This window comes from Bison bison, unplaced genomic scaffold (assembly GCF_000754665.1).
Source record: "Bison bison bison isolate TAMUID 2011002044 unplaced genomic scaffold, Bison_UMD1.0 scf7180017864191, whole genome shotgun sequence".
NCBI classification, from domain to species: Eukaryota; Metazoa; Chordata; class Mammalia; order Artiodactyla; family Bovidae; genus Bison; species Bison bison.
This window is the reverse complement of record NW_011494763.1, coordinates 107,923-120,402: the sequence shown is the minus strand read 5'-3', so window position 1 is coordinate 120,402 and position 12,480 is coordinate 107,923. Positions and strand designations below refer to the sequence as shown.

The following is a 12,480-nucleotide window of genomic DNA, read 5'->3' as shown; positions in this document are numbered from 1 at the left end:
GGCCTGGTGTGCTTGGATTCATGGGGTCGCAAAGAGTTGGACATGATTGAGCGACTGAACTGAACTGAACTGATGGCAAAAAGGATGGCAGATGTGATTAAGCCAAGAATTCTGAGATGGGGAGATTATGTTGGGGAAATAAAATTAAAAACAAAATCACCTGCTTGCGCTGGAAAGCTCTGTACCAAGGTAGAGGAGAAAGAAAACAGTTTTATTACTGGATAAGCATTAAGCCAGCAAGATGCACATCACAGGCGATGCACAAAGAGATGGCAAAGACAGAGAGACATGTCATGCTACCTTATAGCCCAGCAGATGCGACCCCACTACACACGTGTTCTCGAGGGAAAGCATAACCGGTTCTGGGTGAAGGGACCTGATAGCACCATTTGTCACACAGTTTCCCCTACATTCACCTGGAATTGGCAGCCACCCGGGAGAGCTAACTGCCTTCCTGCAAAGGAAGCACACACTTCCTGGATCTCGGGGAGGATGGGAGGAGGTTTGCATCTTGGAGCCTAGGCTCCTACCTTCCATGGGAGGGGACACTGGCTGCTGATCCCTTGACATTTGCACTTCGAAGAGATGGCTCCAGGTCCTCGAGAAAGGGTCCTGGCAAGAGACTGAGTGAACTTTTCAAAAGATTTACATATACATTGAAGGGGGAGAGAAAGGGCTTCCAGTTAGATTTCTAAAGAAAAGGAAAGAAAGGGGAGGGTGTCTCTTTCTCTTTTCTCAACAGGGAGACAGACTTTTCTATCAGATTTGTATTTCCCTGACACCCTTGACCCCCCACTCAGATTCCCAGCCTGGGTCCCTGCCCCAGAGTGGCTGCTGGGAGGGGAGGGGACTTGGGAGAGGGAAGTGGGGAGGCCGTCTGGAGCCTGAGGTGCAGAGCAAGTGGGGGCTGGGCCCCTGTGCCTGAGTGGTGGTGGAGCCCAGGTATGTGGGGCAGAGGCTGGGGCCCACTGGGAGTGCAGGGAGGCCAAGGGGGCTACTGGCACGGGAAACGAGATCCGTGTCCTCAGGAGGGGCCACCCACAGCACCACGGGGCAGCTGCTGTACCTCTGAGTGCCCACAGCTGGCAGCCTGTTGGTGCCACACACGGCTGTCTGGTGCCAGCCCCCGACATGGACGTGTTGGGGATAAGCAGACAAGGAAATACCCTGTCGGATGGCGGAAGTGTCGGGGAGGAATGGGAGGTGGAGCCAGGATTGTGATTGTACACAGGGTCTCCAGGGAAGACCACTCAGAGCTGGTGACCTTCGGGCCTGGAAGGGGCAGTGGCCACACAGGGACCTGGGAAGGGGGCACCCCAGGCGGAGGCGACAGAGCAGCAGGATCCTGTCCTGATCGTGTTCCAGGCACCAGATGAGCCAGTTGGGAGATGCTCCAAAGACCCAAGCTTAATGCTCACCGTGAGCCCAGAGTGGTGGGTGAAGGACCAGGCCACTGGGACCCAGGTTGGCCGTGTGTGTGTTCCCATGCTGGTGGGGGGGATGGCAGGGAGGCCCCAGGAGGGTTTTTCACTGGGACATGGACGGGGGCTTTGAAAGACAGGGGGCTGGTGATTTTGGAGGGTCAGTTCTGCCCCCCCTGCCAGGGTGTCCTCATGCCCATAAGGGGGGGTCTCTAGAATTAAAGAGTTTCCTGATTCTCACGTGTGGCCTCCTGCATCCCTCACCCTGCAAGTGTTGAGAGTGTGGACATCAGAAGCCCCAGGACCCTGCCCAGCTGTGCCATCCAGCCACCTCCGTGACTGGGCGCATGTTGAGGGGTTCAGTTTTTTCTTTAGAAAGTGGGAATTGTACACATTTTACCTGCTGAGTAGCTATATATGCGCTATGAAAATTCTTGCACATTTCAATGGAAGCCATAGGTAGAGAGACGTGAAAGAGTGGGACTGAGGACTTCCCTGGTGGTCCAGTGGCTAAGGCTTCTGCTTCCACTGCAGGGAGCACAGCTTCCATTCCTGGTTGGGGAGTTAAGATCCCACATGCTGTGCGATGTGGCCAAATTAAAAAAATAAAAGGGACCACCCTGTGTGAGGTCCATTTGTCCATTTGTCTCGGGCCAACCCTCTTCTTCTGCTTCCATCCCACCCACAGACGGCTGGGCGGGGAGCCAGGCTGATGCAGACGGACCTCCGGGGATGGAGAATGGCCTGGCTGGCGGCACAGGTAAGAGCATGTGGGCAGGTGGGAGCCCCCCGCCGCCTCCTCCCCTGCCCTGTCCCTCTGCAGCTGAGCAGGGCTTGCTGGTGGCCAGTAGACCCACAGTCTGGGAAAGGATGGAGCAGACACAGACTAGGGGGCTAAGAGCTGGACAAGCCCAGCCCCTGCTTGTCAGGCATAGGTGCACACACATACACACCCCACATACATACACACCCCACATATACACACCACCACACACCCCGTTAGTGCTAGATCAGGGAGTACACCGTGTTCTTGCTGGTCGTGTACTGAAAGCCAGAGCTCTGGGGAAGACACGTGGTTAGAACAAGCAAGCCCTGCTGTCTGTCTGTCAGGAGAGCATCTCCAGTTCGGTCCATGAAAGCTTCCTGGGTCTGTCTCAGCTGATGCACTTAGAGCCGGTGGTGGTGGTGGGAAAACACAGCCATTAGTCCTGGTGTCTCCCGGGCAGGGGGCGGGCGCCACTGAACATGGGAAGTGCCCTCTGGAGACCCCTCCCCAGGTGCCCGCTTCCTGCTTCCAGGATGGAGCAGCCCCAGGTCTAAGACCCGCTCTCCCAGCCTCTGCAACAGGCCCTGCAGAGGGTGCGGCCGGGCTGATGGGAGCTCTGAGCCTGAGAGAGGGGACGGGACCTGGGCCCTCTGCCCCTCGTGGGCACAGTGACCAGGTTTCTTTACCTCCTGTTCCCTCCAGGGGAGTTGCCCCGAAGGCCCCAGAGCAGCCCCCGCCCCCAGGACAATTACTACGGTGGACCTAAGGTGAGACAATAATCAGGCAACAGAATAAGAAAGAAAGAAAACACTGGCTCACAGAGGGCCAGTGTGCTCTATGACACTCTTCTGTTCTGCGACTGAGTCCTGACACCTGGCAGTGAGCTGAGCCACCCACTTCCAGTCTCCCCACCCGCCCAGGCTGTCACTTTGAATGCTGAGAGCACTCGTGTGTGTGTGTGTGTGTGTGTGTGACGCCGACATTAAAGTAGTTACAGGAAAACCTAGGGCAGATGGTTCCAAACGTTTTAGCTGAAGGGCTCCTTTTTTTTTCCCCCAGATTTTAATTTTTTAACACCAAAAACATTTTGCATTGGGGTATAGCCAATTAACAATGTTGTGATATGTTCAGGTGAACAGTGAAGGGACTCGGCCATACAGATACGTGTATCCGTTCTCCCCCAAACCTCCCTCCCATCCAGGCTGGCACATAACATGCAGCAGAGGTCCATGTGCTGTTCAGCAGGTCTTAGTTGGTTAGCCATTTTAAATATAGCAGTGTCTCCATGACCTTCCCCAAAGTCCCTAACTGTCCCTGCAGGACCCTTTTGCCCATATAAACTAATAAGGGGGATCCTAATTCAGACACGAGCAGTGGGCTCCACCAGGCTTTCTCTGCCCATACGGCAGCTCCTCCACCAGGAAGAGGTGGGAAAACCCTGGGGCCTGGGGACCCCTCGGGCCGCAGCCTTCCAGGCTCCCACGCCTGCTGGCCGGGCTGAAGGAATGACTCTTCTGGACGGCTGAAGGTTTGAACATAATTGAGACTTTACCTCTTTTAAGTACCCTTTACTTTTTTATTTGTATTTGAATGTATTTTTAAAACCGTGGTGAAACATACAAAACATGAAATCTACCACTTTGCCCCATTTGGAGGGTACAGTTCAGTGGCACGAAGGACATTCACGTAGAGGCACAGCATCATCACCATCCATTTCCTGACGTGTCCCGTAACGTCAGAACCTGTACCCATGAAGCGACAGCCCTCTGTTCCTCTCTGTTTCTTCTGAACCATGAAGACGTTTTAAAAATGATGCATCTTTATGCTGACTGAGGAGCAGTACCCTTGGAACTGGCAGGCAGAGGCCTGTTTCCCTCTGTGTCAGTGTCTGATCACTAGGGGAAGGTGCCCGGGATGACCGAAGTCCCAGAGCATGAAGGTCAAGGGTCCATACCCACCATCTCGGGCTTCAGGGCCTCCCCATACAACTCAGCCATGTATGCCCCCCCAGGGCCCTGGAGCAGTGGATTCAGGCTTTCAGGCTCCACTATACATCTGGCTTGGAGGGTGAGCCTTCTGAGGCATCAGCCAGCGTGATGGATGTTAGGCTACGTTTAATCAGGGAAAGGCAGTGGCTTTTGTGGGGTTCTGGGGGCATTTGTGGGCTTCTTTGGCAGTGTGGTGTGGTAAAGAATCCACCTGCCAAACAGGAGATGGGGGTTTGATCCCTAGGTCAGGAAGATCCCCTGGAGAAGGAAATGGCAACCCACTCCAGTATTCTTGCCTGGGAAATCCCATGAACAGAGGAGCCTGGTGGGCTATAGTTCTCAGGGTTGCAAAGAGCTGGACACGACTTGGCGACTGAGCATGCACACATGGGGGCATTCATGGGTGCCTCGTCACTTGGGGACAGTGGTGCCCCTCTGACCTGATTGTACTTTGGATTCACTACCCAACCACCAATCTGGACAGCCGGGCCTGTCAAAGACGTCCACTGGCCAACAAGTCAGTGCATCTAAGGGAATGTTTTATAATTGATGAAACTCATTACACATGTGTTTTTGATTGCTGCCAGTACACAATTTAAATCACTGCTTTCATTTTCAAATTACTACTCCTGATAAAATGATTTCTCACAAGCAGCACCTGGGGAGGACCCATGGCATTGCTTTGCCGGGAGGAAAGCTGGCCCCTTACGGGTGCTTTCTGTAAGGGAACCCCCACTTCCCTCCCTCGCCCTACCACCAGGGTCACCACATTGGTTTCTATGCTCTCGTGGGGCCAGTGAGGCTGTGGAGTGGAGCAGAGCTCTTTGGCCTCAGAACTAAAGGCCACTGGATTAAAGGGAAGGTTTTCTCTTTATTTCCTAAGATAGTTAAAAGATGTACAAACTATAATGTTTGAATTTTTATGAGAATATTCAAATAACACATACAAAATGCAAGTCCCCTCTGCCTGTCCATCTATTCCTGTTGTGGTCCATATCACCTGCCAGGTGACCACCATCGTGGGTTTGGTGTAAACTGGCCCGGATTGAGCATGTGAATATCCACAGAGAGGCATGGCTTTATTTTCCATAAATTGGAGCATACTTCTGATACTGATTTTTAATGTGTCATTGTTTGTTTTCTCTTAAAATCTTTTGGAAATCTTCTCACATGAGCACATATAGCTCTTTTCAGTCTCTGCACAGTTCCCCACATTATGAAGGGAGAGAACATTGTATTAGATTGTTATTGATAGGTAATTTCGTTGTTATCCTCCTTTTTGCTTATTACAAATAGCACTTCAGTGAATATACTTGGACATTCCTCTTTGGACTCACATGTATTTCTTAGGATAAATACCTAGAGTGAAATTGCCGGGTGGAAAAGGTGAAGGATTGTTGTTGTTCAGTTGCTCAGTCAGTGTATCAGTCATGTCTGACTCTTTGCGACCCCATGGACTGCAGCACGCCAGGCTTCCCTGTCCTTCACCATCTCCTGGAGTTTGCTCACATTTGCATCCATTTAGTCAGTGATGCCATCCAACCATCTCATCTTCTGTCATCCCCTTCTCCTCCTGCCCTCCATCTTTCCCAGCATCAGGGTCTTTTCCAATGAGTCGGCTCTTGGCATCAGGTGGCCAAAGTATTGGAGCTTCAGCACGAGTCCTTCCAATGAAAATTCAGGGTTGATTTTCTTTAGTATTGACTGGTTTGATCTTCTTGCAGTCCAAGGGCTCTCAAGAGTCTTCTCCAACACCACAGTTCAAAAGCATCAATTCTTCATAAAGCTTTCTTTATGGTCCAACTCTCACATCCTTACATGACAGAAAGATAGAACACATTTATAATTTTAATAGGCATTGTCAAGTTATCCTCAAAGAGTCTGAATTCATTTATGCCCCCAGCATATCCATGTTGTGCTTATCCTCCTGTGTAGTTTTCACATGTATGATGAAGTCAGGATATTATTAATTTCTTCAATATTTGCTGGAGTGATGGGTGAAGAGATGCTACACTGTTATTTGGCACTTGTTAATTACTAGTGATGGTAAGCCTCTTTTCATCTATCTATAGAGGTCCTTTAAGTGAAAGTTGCTCAGTTGTGTCCAACACTTTGCAACCCCATGGACTATACAGTCTATGGAATTCTCCAGGCTAGAATACTGGAGTGGGTAGCCTATCCCTTCTTCAGGGGATAGCTGGATAGTTTGATTCCCAAGCCAGGAATCAAACCAGGGTCTCTTGCATTGCAGGCAGATTCTTTACCAACTGAGCTATCAGGGAAACCCCCTTGGTCTATTAATATTAATCCTTGGTCTATTATGTATCTGCACATGTGTTCTCCTAGACGTGCGCTATCCAGTAGGTGGCCAATAGCCACATGTGGTTATTTAAATTTAAGTTAATTTAAATGAAAGAAAAGAAGTTCAGGTCCTCGGTTGCATTCGCTACATTTCAAGTGCTCTGGAACCATGAGTGGCTAGAAGCCACATGTGTTGGGCAGCTTGGATGCAACAAAACATTTTCACTCTTGTGGAAAGCTCTGTTGGGAAAGGCTGCCCCAAACAATCATTTCTACTTGACTCATATGTGGGACTTCTGTCATACAGGTGTTTTAAATTTAGTTTTTATGTTTTGCATCCTATTTAAGATTTTCAATTACTTCTGGATTCTAAACAAATTCTCCTAATTCTTCTACTACTTGTATTTGCTTCTTTTAAACCAGCACTTAAATCCATCTGGAACTGATTTTTATAAACCGTATGAACTAGAAATCTAACTTGAATATTTCCCCCAAATAATTAGTTGGTCCTAAACTGATGGCACCCCACTCCAGTACTCTTGCCTGGAGAATCCCATGGTTGGAGGAGCCTGGTGGGCTGCAGTCCATGGTGTCACAAAGAGTCGGAGACGACTGAGCGACTTCACTTTCACTTTTCACTTTCCTGCATTGGAGAAGGAAATGGCAACCCACTCCAGTGTTCTTGCCTGGAGAATCCCAGGGACGGGGGAGCCTGGTGGGCTGCCGTCTCTGGGGTCGCACAGAGTTGGACACAACTGAAGTGACTGAGCAGCAGCAGCAGCAGCAAACTGATGGGTAGGCCAGCCTTTCACTGTTGACTTGGAATGCTACTGTGTATAATGCTACCGTGTATCACTTATCAAATATTTCTGTTCTCTTGAGCTATCTGTTGGTTATGTGTATTCAACGCTTATAATTGTTTTTAGCTTTTTTTTCTTTTTTTTTTTGGTGGGAAAGACCCTCACTCACAGCCTCACCTTACCTGGCTGACTATGGAGCAGCCATGTCAATAACAACTGCATCTGTCAAGACTTCTTAAAAATGGACTTTATTTTTTAGATCAGTGTTACATTTACAGGAAAAAGTGCAGAAAGTCAGGGAGTGCCCTATGCCCCCTCTCTCCAGTTTCTCCTATTAAAAAAATTTTTAAGATTTTTTTGTTTTTAATGTGGGCCATCTTTCCAGTCTTTACTGAATTTGTTACAGTATTGCTTCTGTTTTATGTTTTGGTGTTTTGGCCCTGAGGCATATGGGATCATAGCTCCCCAGGAATTGAACTTGCACCCCTTGCATTGGAAGGTGAAGTTCTAACCCCTGGACTGCCAGGGAAGTCCCCATTTTCTCCCATTATCAACATGTTGCATTAGGGTGGTGCATTCGTTACAACTGATGCACCTTTATTAATACATTTTTATTACATAAAGTCCATAGTTTACCCTGGGGTTCACTCTTTACGTTGTGCATTCTGTGGACAAACACTTAACGTCCTATACCCACCACTATAGTATCATTCAGAGCAGTTTCACTGCCTAAAAATCCTCTGTGCTCTGCCTCCTTCATCCCTTCCCCCTGATCCTTCAACCCCTGGCAGCCACTGATCTTGTTTTCACTGTCTTCGTAGTTTTGCCCCTTCCGGAATGTCATATAGTTGGAATCATACAGTGTACCTTTTCAGATTGGCTTCTTTCACTTAGTAATATGCATTTACATTTCCTCCGTGTCTTTCCATGGCTTGAGAGCGCATTTCTTTCTATCGCTGAATAATACCCATTGTATGGTACACCGCTGTTTATCCAGCCCCCCACTGAAGGACATCTCTTGGATGCTTCCGAGTTTTGACTGTTACAAATAAAGCTGCTGTGAACATCTGTGGGGAGGTTTTTTTGTGTGGACGTAAGTTTTCAACTCCTTTGGGTAAATATATAGGAAAATGATTTGCTGGATTGTATTGTAAGGGTATATTTAGTTTTGTAAGAAACTGACAATACTGTCTTCTGAAGTGGCTGTACCATTTTGCATTCCTACTAGCAATGAGTGAGAGTTCCTGTTGCTTCACATCCTCGCTAGCATTTGGCGTTGTTGGTGTTTTGGATTTTAGCCATTCTAACAGGTGTGCGGGGATAGTATTTTAGCTTTTAATGTTGCATAAGCCAGATTCTTCCTTTATCATTTTTAGACTTTGTGGGTGACTTACTACACAGTAAATTTTATAAATTACCTAATTAAGATTATACTGAATTTGAACGTTGGTTTGGAGTGAAAAGCTTCTTATCTAGAAATATGATGTACCTGTTCTTTTATTTACATTTTTTATTCATTCAGTAAAGTAACAGTTTTCTTTATGTTTTGCTTATACATTAGGTATACTTACAGTTATTTTATTGCCATTTAAAAAAGTTATGAATTTTAATTTTTTTAAGCTGGTAGTTTTGTTGAAACTTTTTATTTCTAATACAAACTTCATCAGTGGATTCTCATGCAAATGATAGTTATAGGTTAATAATAATCAGCAAATGACAGCTTTCTCTTAATCTCCAATATTTATATATATCTTTCTTTTTTCTCTTTGTTCCTAACTGGACTAGGCTTCTAATCTTTTGCCTTTGGTTATTACATTTGCTACAGTTTCTAGTGCAACTCCTTTGTCAACTTCAGGAAATTACCTTATGTTCCTAGCTTGCTAAGAGCCTTCTTCCTTTCTTTTTTCTTTTTCCCTCCCTCCCTTCCTCCTCCTAACTTCTTCTTCTCCTTCTTTTCCTCCAGAAATGATGTTGAATTTTATTGTGAGCCTTTTCCACCTCTATTGAAATGGTTCAGTTCAGTTCAGTTCAGTCGCTCAGTCATGTCCGACTCTTTGCGACCCCATGAATCATAGCACTCCAGGCCTCCCTGTCCATCATCAGCTCCCGAAGTTTACCCAAACTCATGTCCATCGAGTCAGTGATGCCATCCAGCGATCTCATCCTCTGGCGTCCCCTTCTCCTCCTGCCCCCAATCCCTCCCAGCATCAAGGTTTTTTCCAATGAGTCAACTCTTCGCATGAGGTGCACAAAGTACTGGAGTTTCAGCTTCAGCATTAGTCCTTCCAATGAACACCCAGGACTGATCTCCTTTAGAATGGACTGGTTGGATCTGCTTGATGTCCAAGGGACTTGCAAGAGTCTTCTCCAACACCACAGTTCAAAAGCATCATTTCTTTGGCACTCAGCTTTCTTCACAGTCCAACTCTCACATCCATACATGACCACAGGAAAAACCATAGCCTTGACTAGATGGACCTTTGTTGGCAAAGTAATGTCTCTGCTTTTTAATATGCTATCTAAGTTGGTCATAACTTTCCTTCCAAGGAGTAAGCATCTTTTAATTTCATGGCTGCAATCACCATCTGCAGTGATTTTGGAGCCCCAAAATATAAAGTCTGACACTGTTTCCACTGTTTCCCCATCTATTTCCCCTTAAGTGATGGGACCAGATGGCATGATCTTAGTTTTCTGAATGTTGATCTTTAAGCCAACTTTTTCACTCTCCTCTTTCACTTTCATCAAGAGGCTTTTTAGTTCCTCTTCACTTTTCTGCCATAAGGGTGGTGTCATCTGCATATCTGAGGTTATTGATATTTCTCCTGGCAATCTTGATTCCAGCTTGTGCTTCTTCCAGCCCAGCGTTTCTCATGATGTACTCTGCATATGTGTTTAGTATTTAACAAGTCAGTGTCATGAACTGTGTTGAGGCATCTTTGTTTTCCTGGGGAAGATCCAGCAAAGTCATGATAGGTTGTTCTCTTAACATTGCCAAACTTGCTTTGCCAGTATTTTTGCTTGTTTTTTTACATCTACTTTCAAAGAATGATAAACCTATAATTTCCTGAGTACCACACCCTTGCCTTGTTTGGGGTCATGTATCATGTAAGTTTCCCCAGCACATTCCCCACCCCACCCCCCCTGCCTGCCTAGTCATGGTCATGGTCTATATAAGCTGGGAACAGTCCTTCCCTTGAAGTTTTAGTAGAATTTGTTTGCACAGTTAAGTGACCTGTTACCCACTTTTGAGGTCTAACTTTAGCTTTCTTTTCAGTCTCTTCTATGTTTATGCAGACATGGTTTCTACCTCGTCTTGAGTCAGATTTGTTAATTTATTTTCTCACAAAATCCATTTTACATAGGTTTTTCAAATTGATATGTCTATACATAGGTTTTGGGGATTCATCAGAATCCTTTCTATATCTTTCTGTTCCCTTTATCCTGTAATCTCTGCTTTTGTCTGTGTTGATTCTTTCCTCTTACTTCCTTTGGGTTTGTGTCACTGTCTTTTTAAGATGGGCACCTGTTGCTTAGGGTTTCTCTCCTTTGTTCACAGTTATTTTTTTTTCAACTTTTTTTTTTTGGCTGCACAGCATGTGGAGTCTTAGTTCCCTGCCTGGGGATCAAACCCGTATCTGCTGCTTTGGCAGCATGGAGTCCTAACTACTGGACTGCCTGGGAAGTCCCTGTTTCATCTATTTTTATAGGCCATAAACTTTTTATTGACATATAACACACATAAGAGTGCACAGGTCTCAGGCTCTATAAATTCTCAAAGTGAACATGCCTGTGTAACCAGCACCCAGATCCACAAGGAGAACATATATATATATATACACACACACACACAGAAAACACAGAACATATATGTTTATACATATATATACACACACATATATGTGTATATATACATATGGATATATATATATATATACACACACACCCCAGAAGTGCCCCAGGCCCACTTCCAACCACAGCACCCTCTGTCAGGGACATTAGTCTTAACTCTAACTCATCCTTTAGTTGCCAGCTTTTGACCTCTGTATAAATGGAATTCAGATAGCCTGTATATGTGGTGTCTGTAGCAGACTTTTTCCATCATGGCTTATGTCCAGCAGCCTGGAACCAAAGTTCCCGGCAGACCTGAGTCTGGTCTAAAGGGTGGGTTAGTAACAGAGTGTGCCGCTGGTGTGTAGGCTTCCTTTAGTATAGGACAAGGCAACACTTAACCTGTTCCGGGTCCTGAGAGCTTTCTGGCTGGCTTTCTTGTTCTTGGTTTTGTTGAAGAAAGGAGAAGTTGCCAAGCGGGTGAGGTGATCATGCACCACAGCTGTTGCCCGGGAGCCACCTGGTAGTGATGTCAGCCTTGGTTGCCCAACCTCTGGGGTACTGGGCATGCACTCACCCAGCAAGCGCCCAGCATGTCCATCCTCTTAGGACGAGAACCATATGTTTTGAAACTTGGCCACTTTCTGCTTGCTCCCTAAGTCAGAAGACTCCCCTGGATTGGCTTCTTTATCTTCTTAGACTCTCCTGGGCCTCAGGGTAGAGGAGGCGGGCAGCGATGTGTTTGACACCTGCAACACGCTCCGTTTCTTTCTTCTCTGCCCTCCTGCACATTCCAACTCCTCTGACTTTATTGTCCTTCCTACTCTCCCTCGTCTCTCCTTTCTCCTTTCCCCCATTTCCTCTTCTCCCTTTACTATATTCCGTCTGCATCCTTTTCTCCTGTCCCGTTTTCTACCCTGCCCTACCCTCCTGATGCTCCCTGCCCCCCACCCGCCCTTTCCCTCCATCTTAGGAGCACAGCACTCACCGAATGACTCTCCCTGATCTCTCTCCCTTTGCCTCCGGCAGGAGATGGGCTGGTGATGAAGATCAAGCAGGAGAAGCCAGAGTGGCTGCTGCAGACGCAGGCCGCGCTTTCGCAGAAGGATAAGGAGAACATTTTCCGGCCTCGTCGGGTCCCCCCGCCATGCCAGACGGCGGCGGGGAAGTCTCAAGCCTGGGGGCACCCGGACGAGACTGGGGGTCCAAGGTGGGCCCCTCCCTCTGAGCAGGCCGTGGGGCGGGCAGGCCGGGCTCCGAGGGCGGCCTCCGGCCCCCTGAGCCCAGCTCTTCCTGCTGGCGAGGGTCACTTCGTGTGCCCGGACTGTGGGAAGAGGTTCAGCTGGTGGTCGTCGCTGAAGATCCACCAGCGCACG

The 12,480-nt window shown here is 47.5% G+C and overlaps 1 protein-coding gene across 2 annotated transcripts in view; it reads left to right on the top strand.

Moving 5' to 3' along the window:
* The window catches only part of LOC104991403 (collagen alpha-1(III) chain-like), a 20,382-nt gene extending 7,908 nt beyond the window's left edge, over positions 1-12,474 (top strand). The window contains exons 2-5 of one of the 2 annotated variants that reach the window (XM_010843853.1): positions 1,232-1,464; positions 2,110-2,181; positions 2,890-2,954; positions 12,134-12,474. In XM_010843853.1, the coding sequence (XP_010842155.1) occupies positions 1,389-1,464; positions 2,110-2,181; positions 2,890-2,954; positions 12,134-12,148 (228 nt within the window). In that variant the 5' untranslated portion in view covers positions 1,232-1,388 and the 3' untranslated portion in view covers positions 12,149-12,474. The remainder of the gene's footprint in view (positions 1-1,231; positions 1,465-2,109; positions 2,182-2,889; positions 2,955-12,133) is intronic. The other variant, XM_010843852.1, reaches the window with a different exon arrangement.
* Positions 12,475-12,480: the final 6 nt, after the last annotated feature.